At 40.5% G+C, this 13,212-nt stretch overlaps 1 protein-coding gene across 1 annotated transcript; it reads right to left on the reverse strand.

Annotated features, from left to right (window-relative positions):
* Window positions 1-505: 505 nt before the first annotated feature.
* Window positions 506-12,644, reverse strand: ercc6l (excision repair cross-complementation group 6-like). The gene is made up of 4 exons (XM_079814402.1): window positions 12,504-12,644; window positions 12,325-12,366; window positions 7,900-9,652; window positions 506-3,081 (listed from the first exon to the last, which is right to left on the reverse strand). The coding sequence occupies exons 1-4, from the start codon at window positions 12,545-12,547 to the stop codon at window positions 820-822; spliced, it is 4,101 nt and encodes a 1,366-aa protein (XP_079670528.1). The 5' UTR covers window positions 12,548-12,644; the 3' UTR covers window positions 506-819.
* Between the last annotated feature and the right edge of the window lie 568 nt (window positions 12,645-13,212).

Raw genomic sequence — 13,212 nt, forward strand, 5'->3', positions numbered from 1 at the left:
ACAGGGTAAAACCTTCCCAATAAGTTAGCAACACCATATACATGTAGTAGCCTGGCATCCAGGCTATACATGTAGACCAGTTACCTTAACCTAGCCCACTTCTATACTGTATATTGTCTTTAATGTACACTAAACATCTGGCCAGAAAACGTAAAGTACATGCCACTGCCTAACCACAGAAAATAACTAATACATACCCCATAAACGTTCATTGTGCCTACAAACATATATATAGAACTGATTTGGGAAAAAAATGTATGGATGTTATAGACTTATTTTAAGTTGACTACTGTCAATAATTGTTTTATCACATATGCTGTCAATTAAATGGTGTACAGTATTTAACCCTAAATATTGCTTTAAAACAGAGGACTTTTAAGACAAGTGCTTCAGACTGGTCTTTTATCCCAGAGGGGCACAAACATTTAGAAGCTTGTGCCTGAAATGAAGTTAATAAGATAAGATTAATTTCTGGAATGTAGAAAAATCATGCAGGAAACAAGGTATGAAACCTATGAGAATTTATTTCCCCCCTCCACATTCAATGTACATGTTAGAATATGATAAATTGAACTTTTTTTTTTAAACCAAAGAAACATACAAATCAAAGTAACAAAGAAACATTCAGAGGAACTACTGGGAAAAGTCCATGAACACTATAAGCATGCACAACATATTTTAACTGGTTCCTCTGGTCAGTCACATTAATTCTGAAACTTCTTTTTACCAGCGGGCAGACAGAAAAAGGCATGTCAAAAAGTTTGTCAACATGGTACAGATATGATAAAGTCTTATTCGGCTGTGTACATTTTAATTTCTCTATTGGCTAAGTTGCCTGTACAACTGAATAATTAAGAGTTGGATCTCAGCATCTCCAGTATTAATGTCAATAGCCTTCAGAAAGAAATCCAGAGCTTCCTGCTTTCTCCCCTCCGCCAAACTCTGTTTCCCAGACAAGACCAATGACTCGTATGTATTCTCAAAAGCTTTAGCAGCAGTCACATCACTGCTTATGGAGCTCACAGGAAGAATTTGGGATTCCGGAGGGAATGTTTTAGGGGCACACTGGTCCATCATTTCACTAGAGTCTAGCTCAACATCAGCAGTGGATTCGAGCAGGGCGCTGTGCCATTCCTGGTCTCCTCTTGACTCCACACTCTCTTCCACCTTCTCAAGTTCCTCGTCACTTTTGGACTCTTCTGTGTTTAAAGTCTCTCCACTGGGCTCCTCTTCTTCCACCAGCGACTCATCTGCATGCGTTTCACTGGCTTCAGATATCTCATAGGATTCGGTTTGATCTCCACTGGGTGGCTCCTCTTCCACCGCTGATTCATCTACATGACTTTCATTTGCTTCAGATATCTCATAGGATTCGGTTTGATCTCCACTGGGTGGCTCCTCTTCCACCGCTGATTCATCTGCATGACTTTCATTTGCTTCAGATATCTCATAGTATTTAGTTTCACCTTTACTGGGGTCCCCCTCTTCCTCCACTGATTCATCTGCACGAGTCTCACTGGCTTCAGATGTCTCATAGGATTTATCTTCACTGGGCTCTGCTGACTCCTCATCAGATTCATTCTCCAGCATGGACACAACAAAGGACCTTCTTGATGCCACAGAAGTGTTCAAGCTGCGGCGGAGTCGAGCTCCGTCAGTCAAAGTGGATTTCGGTGTGGAAGAGCCAAACCTACAGAGGCCATCAGTTAATGGGCTGATAGTTAAACATGGCTTCTCCAATTCATCCTCCTCCTCTTCTTCTGTGTCAGAGATGACCTGTCTTTTCTTTCTCCGAACAGAATGCACAAAGGAGTCGTCCACAGGTGTGTCCGGAGCAGAACGGATCCTCAAAAGAGATTCATGCTTGCTGACCTCACCGTTACAGTTACTGACTTCAGCATTGTTATGGCTGCAGACTTCGCTGTTGTTATAGTTTCTGATTTCACTGTTGTTTTGTTTAACTTCTCGTCTGCTGTCATGGATACTTGCTTCTTCCAGTCTTTCTCCACTGATGTCCATCTGAAGTTGAAACTCAGGACTTTCCTCTGCTACCAACTCCTCCACTTCAAGAACTTCCTCTTCTTCAACTGAGAACATATCTGCGCTGTCCTCCAGCTGTAGGTTGAAGTTTCCCTGAAGCATTTCCACCTCTGCTGTGGCCTCATGTCGAGAAGGGGGTGTCGAGAGCACCGTCGAATGGGGCTCGTCTGTCTGAACCTCTCGATTGTCAAGTGCATCAGATGCTACAGAAAAGTCTTCCACCTTTGAAAACTGGTGAGAAGGACTTGGGAAGCTGTGCTGTGAGTATTGATGCTCAGATGCTGCATTACCATATGACTCATCCACCTCGTCCGCCTCATCTGAACTGTCATCCAGGGTGATCACATGGTGAGCTAGCTTGTCGGCAACAGGGCTAACCTCAGTCTTTAGAACATGCACATTTCTTTCTCCACCAGAATGAGGAGACTCCTTTGCCACTTGCACTTCTTCATCAACAACTTCCACTTCTTCACTTACAACTTCGACCACTTCCTCAACTGTTGGAGAGTTCTGCTCATCTTCCTCCAGTTCAGGCTCATCGAAACTGTAATGAGTCAGATCAACCATCACCGGCTCGTTTTTGATACGAGGAGGGGCCGGGCGGTCTCTACCAGCAGATTTCGGTTGCCCTGTTTGCCTGAGCCAAGCTGGTTCGGTGTTCTGGGCCACACTGTCCATTAGCTGGCCGTGAAGTTCTGATTCTGCCTGCATGAGCTCTTGTGCTTTCTGGACACGCGTTTGTATATAGTGATGGGACTCTGCATCCTCAGGGCTGTCTTCATCGGCTGCCGCCTCTTTAGTGAACATGAGGTCATGGTCGGAGATGCCGAACATCTCCATGCTGTGAAGGTGAGCGATGTGCTGGTCCAGGCTGGTGTCAGAGCGGCGGTTGTGTGCGTGCATCGCCTGAAGTTGTTGCTGAGTGGAGGAAGAACGTGTGTCTTCAAGTTTAAACAGTTCACGTAGCTCCTGCTTGCTGAAGTATCTGAACGGGTTCTTCTTATCTCCGGTTGTCTGCCGGATGAGAGAGTCTTTAAACACCTGCAGACATAGAAACACAGGGGAAAAAATTATTAACTAATTATAGGTATATTTTGAACTGTTTTACTGACATAAGAATAGCAGAAAACTAGCTTTTAGTTCTCATTACTAAATGACAAAATCAATTGCTTGCCACTTGCCACAGTTGTTGTACTTTATGAAATATGCCTGGTAGCCGCATCAACAGTTTTTGTCTTAATTGTCCTAGAAAAGCCACTCTTTTCTAGGACAGTACAATTTAACTGAAGAAAGGAATTACGATATAGCTTAGAACAATGATTAAAGCACAGATTTAAGAAATAGTCTATAGTGAAGATTCTGAAATTGGGTTATTTATATCACTTTTTACTTGAAAGGTCAATGGTAAAATTACAATGTTAATATATTTCTGCCTTAATTTGTATAATTAGCATAGAAATATTACTTAAAGGTCCCATGGCATGAAATTTTCATTTTATGAGTTTTTTTTTACATTAATATGGGTTCCCCTAGCCTGTATATGGTCCCCAAGTGGCTAGAAATTTCAATAGGTGTAAACAGACTGGTGATGTCCATCAACACTTCTTGCTGTCCTGCTCTGCCTTTGAGAAAATGAAAGCTCAGACGAGCCGATCTGGAATCTTCCCTGTATGTCGTCATATGGGGAAACGTTACCTCTATGGTTACCTCCCCTTCCTCTGCTTTGCCCGCTGAGCGAAGAGGAAATGGATTCAGTTTATCAGTTGTTTTACCATATGGACTCAACAGCACCGCCACAAACAGTGAGTAAAAGTTTTCATTAATGCCTGATCTGTGATCCGTGATTTCTGATGTGTAGCTAATCATTCAAGTTCACACAGACTTTCTTTCTAAATCTTTTTAAAACTGTCAGTCCCGCCGCTGGCCGTCTTGATGCCCTAAGCGTAATGCATCAGTGAATCAAGCCAGTGACTAAAACGATCAACTTCACATCGTTTCTGTTAGTAGCATGAAGCAAATCTGTTATTTAAAGGGTAACTAAACCCCAGCTCAGAGATTAACTCCACCCACTGGCAATATTTGAAAAATGCTGGAAAAGTGGGCAGAGCTCAGCGGACACAGAGGGGATGAACCCGAGGGCGGGACTTAGCAGAGGGCGTGCACCTGAGACCTGCAGTGACAGATTGATTGACAGCTGTCTGACTCGCGAGTCGCAAAGATGGAGAATGACTGGAGTGACGCCAGTAGCTTTGCAACAGAGCAGTCATTCTCCCCCACCTTCACCTGAAGTAGTGAATTGTCTGTAGACACAGACCCAGAGCCTTATCAATGCGAGCCACAGGCTCAAACTGCGTTAACTCCCGATGCTAGTGAAGCAGCAGCGCAAGAGTACTGACCTAATCTATGAACAGTCAAATCCTATACTGAATGCCACTAAAAATAGATCAGATATAGGGCTGTAACGATTTGACCAAAAATAAAAACCTTGATTAATTGAACATTTTACCTCGATTACGATTAATGAACGATTATTTTGCTTTATTTTATTTTTTTTGCCCTCGTAAGGTTTTTGAGTAAGTTTCTGATAAGGTTTGTACTGTAAATATGTTCTACTATTAAAGGTGGAATTTTTTTTTTCTAATGAAAAAGTGCATTTCTTTGTGATTTTAAAACACTTGAAGGAAACAGTTCACTTTCAGCAGTGATTGTCTATGGGGCAGATTTCTGTTTGTTGTACATCAGATACAGATAAATTAACACAGTAGAACTACATTACATTAATTTGAATGCATTAATGAGAGAGTGATTGTGTGTGTGAATTACTCATACCGTCTCTATTCATTATGAAGCTGTGGTTTGTACTTCAAAGGTATTAAAATATATGCTATAATGGTTGAGTTTCTAAGCTACTTTAGTGACTTTACTTTAGTCACAGGACAGCGTTGACACCGTTTCTGCGCGCGATCTTCACGTGATGTGCAAGCTACTGTATGACTGTTCGTTTGTCACAATATATCAGGCATTAGTTCAACATAATACACATCTGATGGTCTAAACTCGCTTTAATGTTCAAACTGGCAGGGCTTAAAACACGTACAAATGACAAGCTTTGTGAGGATGCAGGTGAAAGATCTGCCTTCAGGGCGCGCGCGTTGAGACGCGACACGGCTCTGTGTCCCAGAAAGAAGCTGAGCACTGAACGGATAAGTATTGTTGTTTTTGAATAGTGCACAATCGCTTTAAATGTTGAAACTGGCAAGCCTTTAAAAGCATGTACTTGACAAACTTTATGAGCACGAAAGTGAAAGCGATCTGGCTTCGCGGCTTGAGCGCGCCGTCTATGTGTGTGTGTGTCAGCGCGTATAGGCTATAGAACGGCGATTAACTGACCTGTATATAAACTGTGTAAAACATGCAGTTACTATAGTGATTCTGGGCATCTATAAACACAGATAACCGCTCCTGCATCTCTGTGTGCCTGCAAACTGCACTTGATGTGACTGACGGGGCGGAGTCACGTGAAAACCGAAATAACCGACATGGGAAAAATATGTCGGTTAGAGATTCTGAATGTCGGTTTCGGTTATTTTTCGATTAATCGTACAGCCCTAATCAGATACATACAATGCATTTTCATTCAAATTAACTGAATCAATAAGCAGCGCAGGACCAATAAGTTCAAACCTAATAGCCTATTATAAACAGATTCCTAAAAAAAAAAGTTAATAATTAATAAATAATTTTATTAATTAAAGACTATATACGCCAGCACGTTACAGTATTGTTGTTCGTTACCGCGGCAACCACTTGCGTGTCAGGGTTTGAAAGTGCGTCTCATGTATGAATCTTATCTGTACACATGACGGGCGGCAATAATAATCGCAAAGAAAAGCCTGACATGTACTGACAAATGCATTATTTAACCGCATTTTCTTCATTACAATGTTAAAGCAAGTGTCAAGTAAGTTTCATTCATAATGTTTCTACTTCATGTAACATGACAGTTCTTGAGTGAAGCCGTTCTCATCATGTGATTGGGGAAAGCATTTCTGAGGGCGTGGTGAGCTCGTGCCAGGGGCATGGGTAGTGAGCCGTTGGAAGAACCATCCTACGTCACGATGACCCACAACGTCCAATAGGAAAATTCAACAGCAGTAGCCACCGTTCAACCTTAAGAGGGCAGCACTTAGACGGTTTTACACCATATATTATCTAGATCAGTGGTTCTCAACTCCAGTCCTGGGGACCCACTGCTCTGCACATTTTGTATGTCTACCTTATTTAAGGCACCTGATTCTGATCATCAGCTCGTTAGGAGAGAGCTCCATGAACTGAACTGAGTGTGTCAGATAAGAGAGACACAAAATCTGCAGAGCAGTGGGTCCCCAGGACTGGAGTTGAGAACCACTGATCTAGATTAAAACCCTTTATATCCAAATGTCAAAATATTTACTCGAATCAATGAACAGCATTAATAAAGCCCCAGTCTTGCAGATCCTTAACTAAAAAAAAGTTGGTTTAGGGTTTAGTTACCCTTTAAATGATTACAGAGAGCGATCAAAGAACACTCTTTATAATGCTCGGATCTGTCAATCACGTTGTGAGTGTATCTGCACACTTGTCCAAACTGCCATAATAACGAATTACGCTGTTATGCTGCACAACGAGGCTCTTACTGTATTCATGTCAATGTCGTGTTTGCTGCTAGTTGTGGTGAAAGCATTTTGTGAGAGAAATAACGTAGCAATGACGAGATCACTGCATTCACGCGATCAACAAGACAGCTCATCACTGCAGCCGTTCATGTGATGGGAAAAGATCTAAAACAATTATGCTATAATCAACACTTTGACGATTCGTTCATCTCGACGGCTGTGATGGTAAAAAAACGTAGTTTAGTGGGTTTAGAGGGGTTCCACATGTCACAAAGTTTGTAGAATAAGGAGGAAGAAGACAGGGTCGCGTGACTGGGACTCGTGTTTATTCAGAACTCTCAGATACAAACAAAATAAACTTGCGTTCTCAACAACTCGGTACAATAAAACTTTCTCTGCTATCTTTCCCCAGCTCTCCGTCTCTCTGGTTCACGAGTGTTCAGTCCGTCTCTCTCTGCCTCTGGCAGCGCTTGCAGCAGACCTCGCTAAACCACGTCCCCTCCGCCACATAATCTAATACTCATTTCAAATGCAAAGATGTCAGCCAATCACAACAGTGGGCGTTTTCACTGAAGTCTCACAGCAGACACGCCCCTTCAAACAGAGCATTCAAGCCAGAGGGCTAATATCAGTATAGAAAAAAAATCCGTTTATTTCTAAATTATGACATTTTTTGATGTAAAAACCATACTAACAATATAAGTACACCTCAGGAAACATAAAAAAAATTATAAAATCCATGCTATGGGACCTTTAATATAATTAAAAGTGATTGTATTAAAAAACAACAACAGTGTGAATGTAAAATCTTATTAAGTGAATGTAAAGCTAACGCAAATGAAGTGGACAAAAAAGAAACCAGTACAATACGAATGCAAAGTTTTTATTTTTTATATTTCCTACCAACCTAAAAAAGTGACTATTGGCAAAACATTTATTTTGAGACATGACATTGATTGCTAGTTTGTAGTTTTTGTGCATCTTCTTCAGTGTGATTCAATCTGTTTTACTTCTTTTCACATTGATATCTAAGCAGCAGCAATGAGAAATATTATTTGTTTATCGTAACGCATTCCGAATCAAAATCACCATACATGATGAAATAATTGCAATAGCATTTTTTGGCCAAATCATGTAGCCCTCAACCTTTTTTAACCCTGAAAACTACACAGTGAAAGTCAAAGGTAAGATTTTTTTTATTTACCTGTCTGCGGTAGATCTTTTCCTCCACAGTGCCACAGGTGATGAGTCGGTAGATGAGGACATTTTCAGTTTGGCCAATTCGGTAGGCACGGTCCACAGCTTGAGCATCTGTCGCAGGGTTCCAGCTGGGGTCAAAGATCACGACACGGTTTGCTGCTGTTAACGTGATGCCGACTCCACCCACCTGAGTGGTGAGGAGGAAGATTGTGTAGCGTCTGTCGGTCTGGAACAGCATGATGCGCTTTTCCCTTTCTGCCAGTTGTGTCACTGTGCCATCCAAGCGCAGCAGGCGAAAGTTTCTGTTACGCAGGACCCGCTCCATGATGTCTAGCATCTTCCTCGACTGTGAGAAGATCAGGGTCCGATGCCCCTCTTCACGGAGACATTCCATTAGAGACACAAGAAACTGCAGCTTCCCTGACTCTGCAACCAAAGTGTCATCTGAAATGTAATCTATCTGACTCACAGCCGACTCGCTCTCATTGTCCGGATGGGTGGAGTTAAAGGCGGAACCTTGCTCCAGGCCTAGTTGAGTCACGGCTCGATTGGAGAGGAGTCTGGGATGGTCACAGAGCTTCTTCAAAACCGTCAGCTCTGCCAGCGGTGACCTGGTAGCCATCATTAACTCCTTAATATGGTCTAACGAGATGAACTGATTATAAATGTCCTCCTGCACCGTGCTGAGGTACGTCCACACAATGAGATCGTTTTTTCGTGTCAGCGATGGCATCTCTGCACCTTTGCTGGCATTTGGACATTTGTTCTCTTGATCTTCCTTGTTTCGATAGTCTTCTTCACGTTTTTGCTTTTTGTGCTGAACATCTGCTTTGGTCCGCCTGAGAAAGTAAGGTTTGATGATGTCCATCAAGTTCTGAGAAATCCTCAACCCAAGAGCTTTCTCCCCAGGCGTGGCATCTTTCTCCCTTGCACGCGTGATTGGATTCTCATACTCGGTTTTGAATGTTTTGGAGGTTCCCAGCAGCGATCCCTGGCATGCGAAGTCAAACAGTGCCCACATCTCTCGTAGGTTATTCTGGACTGGAGTGCCGGTAAGTAGCACACGGTGTCTAGCAGGTATGGCGTGAGCACTTTTAGCCGTTTTAGTGGATGAGGTTTTGATTTTGTGGGCCTCATCCAGGATGACATAGTCCCACATGAACTCACGCTGGTCATATGATGCAAGTTGCTCATAGTTGTTGATGAGCATCTGGTAGGTGGTAATGATAACTCCTCCTTTGCGTTGGATTCGCTCCAGGTTCCTGTTCCGCTCAGCTTTGTTTGAGCCGTGAAACTCTTTCACCCTCATGCCTGGGGTCCACTTGGCAAACTCATGCACCCAGATCTTTATGAGCGAGGTTGGCATGACTAACAGGGTATGATTGGCCAGCTCCGAGTCATACATCCCCGACAAAAATGAAATGACCTGAATGGTCTTTCCGAGGCCCATGTCATCGGCCAAGATTCCCCCTTTCCTTCCATCTCGGTGAAGACCATACAGGAACGCCACACCCTCTTTCTGATGGTCATACAATTTGTCGTAGAGCCCTTTATAAAGTTTCAATCCACTATCATTCACATCCACAAATTCTTCCTCCTCCTCGTCTTCCTCTTCATCTCTCTGAATGAGATCCTGTATGGCCTGGACCCGTTTTTTCAGCTTGTCACTTGGCTGCAGCTGGTAAGCCAACTTAAACAGCTCAAGGGCCCGAGGCAGCTCACCACACATGGCAGCCTCCTTCCCCTCCTGCCGGTACCTGCAAAAATAATACAATAACTGTTACACAGGAACAACACAAAATACAAATACTACTATCAACCAAATCCGTGTATCATTCGTTCAGTCGTTTTTATTTATTTAATATTGAAAGTAGAAAAATGAGAAAATGGCTTCTTTTCTTGTTTTTTGAAAAAAATGTCAGGGGTAGAAAAATGAATTAACAGCTTGAATATTCGATCTCTACACAACGGGTGGGAATGAAACGACCAAACGAATGAATGGCTCGACACAATCGTACCGGGGCAGAGCATAGGCAGGGCTTTCTTCTGCGTAGACATAAATTCACTATGCTTTGCATAAATTGGGTATGGCAGGGTATGACGGCTGTCATATCTTGGTCGCCCAGTAAGTTAAAAAAATTTTTGAATGAAGATATAAATTATTAAATTAGTTATATATTAATGTTAAATCTTTTTTAAACACTAATACATAAAGGAAATAATTATGCATTGACTTGGGTAAATAGGCCTATACATTAACGTTCACGCAAGACTGTCTGGTTCTATCAACCAGAGCACAACAGAGATATTAAAACACAAAACTCTTCTGAGGTTTATAATGTAGGTATTGTGTTTTATTAAAATGTATTATATATCTCTGCCTTGCGCGAGGCATGAGCTGCTGCACACTCTCGTACACAGGACTGCAATGCTAGATTTTCAGGATGCTTTCAGAACACTTTGAATAGCCTACACAGCACGAGTTGCATAGGATTATTTTATGACAGATTTGCATCCGCTTGAAAAAAGTGAAAGTCACCATTAAATGAGTGTACAAGCGGGACATTTTTTATTTATTTTTTGTGTTCCGAGAAAAGAAGGTAATAAGCCTTTAGAACAATATCAAAGTTTGTAGTTATCCTAGTTCACGCAGATCAAATAAGTTGTGATGGGTTAATCGAAGCAGATAAACAGGCCTCTAGTGAAGCACAAATTTAGCATCTTATTTAGCTATATTACAGGTAAATGAGGAATGTTTAGCACGGACAAATATGTGTTAAACTTAATAAATATTAATATTTAAATTCATTTCTGTATTGTTTAATTTGTGTTGTTGATTAATTTAATTTTAGATGCACACGAACAGAGAGAGTAGAAAGGCACTGTTAAATGCCGAAAAGCATTTAAAGCCCATTCACACCAAGAATAACTATTATAATAACTATAATAGTAACTATATCAGCATCCACACCAATGAACGATAACACTGTTAGTTCACTCTAAGCACATACTGTAGTTTTGTCATCTGATGCTTTAAATGCTGGAGCTCTTTAAAGCGAAATGGATTTTGATTGGCTGTCAATGTTTTTATCGTTCATTAGCTGAAAAAATCAAATCAAATAAAAATCGCTCTGAAAGTGATTCCACGATATCGTTTCTCTGTGCGGTTATAGTTATGGTGTGTGGACTCTACTATTCTTTTATATTTAGAATGATTTACTATAACTATATCTTTATCATTATCATACTTGGTGTGAACAGGCCTTTAGCAAGGAAAAGAGAAAGTTATTCAGGATTGCGATTGTCAAAATAATAGCTTACCAATATTTCTGAACAGAGTTCCCCCTCACTAAGGTATGTCACAAGTTCAAAAGCGACCATTGAGGGGATTCTCCACCCAAAATACCCTTCCTGATAACGTCATTTATGTTGGCAAAAAAAAAAGTATTCATATAAATATAGCAGCAAGGTGTAATTTTTGGAGCCGAGCAAGTTGGAGACAAAGTGTCAAGCTAAGCAAGCATGGCAGAGAGCATCAGAATAGTAGAATAAAATGCGTATTATTTTTCAACATCTGCTTCTGCCGTCATTTACTCAGGAATATTATTAAAACGAATTTAATGATATTAAAACATTGCAATTATGGGAACAATGGCAATATTATCTCCTTTTTTGACAAAATGTCATTCAGAGTAACAAAGCATGGTCATTCAGCTTAACGGATATATTTATGTAAAAATGAAAATATACTTATTCTGACCTTTAATTATTAAAATATAAAAGAATGTGTGATCATACAACATTTTATTATGTTTTAAATTATTTTCACTTCCTTACAAAAACTTCTTGCTGACAAATGGGTAAAACCTAGTGGTTTGAAGGAGATTAAAGATTAAATACAAAATTGAATTAGTATTTGAGAGCTGCACTGTGAGTCTTTTAATGTCATCCAATTATTCCTGCTTTAAATATGCCTAATAAGATTTTATGATACATAAATATTGTTACACTGAATGACATTTTAGTGGGTGTCTTCTGTAAATAAATAATAAATCAATAAATGTTTAAATGCTTCAAACCCCCGTTTCGTCTTTGACCCAGCAACAACTTTGAGCAAACCTGTGCTGAGGTGTATTCCATGGACTAAAAAGGTGTGACAACTAGCCTGGTTTGTGGGTGGGTATAATTAATAAATATCTACATCTCACATTTTTAATATGATAATACAAAACAAAAAATATACACTGTAACAAATACCGTGGTTGTGAGCTATTTAAAAGTAACGTTATCATATTAACGTTACACGCCATCAAATCAGTGTGGGCAGTAAAATACATATTCTGTCTAGTGACACGGTCAACCGAGATAAGATCTTCATATTTACAGCAGTGATGAACAATTACATACGCATTGTGTTTGAGTTACTTACCTGTCGTATTTGTCCATCTTCTCTGTGTCTAAAGACAGATATCTGCAACAAGAGAAAAGAAACACAATCAAAACATATTATGCATACAACATGCAACAACAGTTTTACGTCGAAATCAACGTTCAAATGTATATTAATAAAACTGTGAGATATACATAAAAGATTATTTGATGACTCACCCTTCTAACTTGTCCGTGAGTTCTTCGACTTTATTGCTTTGCATATTTGATGTTATTTTTTACGTATTTTCATTAAAAAACGGAATGTGTCTCAGCACCTCGATTGCGGAAGCGGCTTTGAACAAATGTTTTGTTGTTCGCGCGCAGCTCTCACCCAATCGTTTGCTGTGCACTACCGCGCATGCGCAGAGTGTTGATTTGAAGCAGTGGCCGCTGACTGGCAGGCAGTGGCATTTGGATTTGAACCGGAGTTACAAATGGAGCTTTTCTCCTCTGACTAACCCCCTGTATAAACGGGTTTGTTCTGCTAAACACAAAAGAAGATATTATGAAGAATGTTTGTAACCAAACAGTTGATGGAGCCCATTGACTTCCATAGTATTTCTTTTTTTTTCTTTTTTTTTCTCCCCATATTATGGAAGTCAATTGGGCCCATCAACTGCTTGGTTATATTCTTCAAAATATCTTATTTTGTGTTCAGCAGAAGAAAGGAAGTCATACAGGTTTAGAACAACTTGAGGGTGAGTAAATGATGACACAATGTTCATTTTTGGGTGAACCCTTTAAAACTAAAAAGTCCTATAACAACTCCTGCTGCAGCCATTAGATGGCAGTATGATGAACTGCAGATGTTACTTTATAACACACACACACACACACACACACACACACAATCGTTAACATCAACAAATAGTCTAAAATTAATCTA

This window comes from Gobio gobio (assembly GCF_949357685.1).
Source record: "Gobio gobio genome assembly, chromosome: 4".
In the NCBI taxonomy this organism is placed as follows: Eukaryota; Metazoa; Chordata; class Actinopteri; order Cypriniformes; family Gobionidae; genus Gobio; species Gobio gobio.

Excerpts from the sequence above, each read along its gene's own strand:
- ercc6l (XM_079814402.1), bottom strand. The coding sequence starts at position 12,547 with ATGCAAAGCAATAAAGTCGAAGAACTCACGGACAAGTTAGAAGG. Across the intron at positions 12,367-12,503 it reads CTCACGGACAAGTTAGAAGG|ATATCTGTCTTTAGACACAG; the intron begins GTGAGTCATCAA and ends CTCTTGTTGCAG. Across the intron at positions 9,653-12,324 it reads AAGATGGACAAATACGACAG|GTACCGGCAGGAGGGGAAGG; the intron begins GTAAGTAACTCA and ends TTATTTTTGCAG.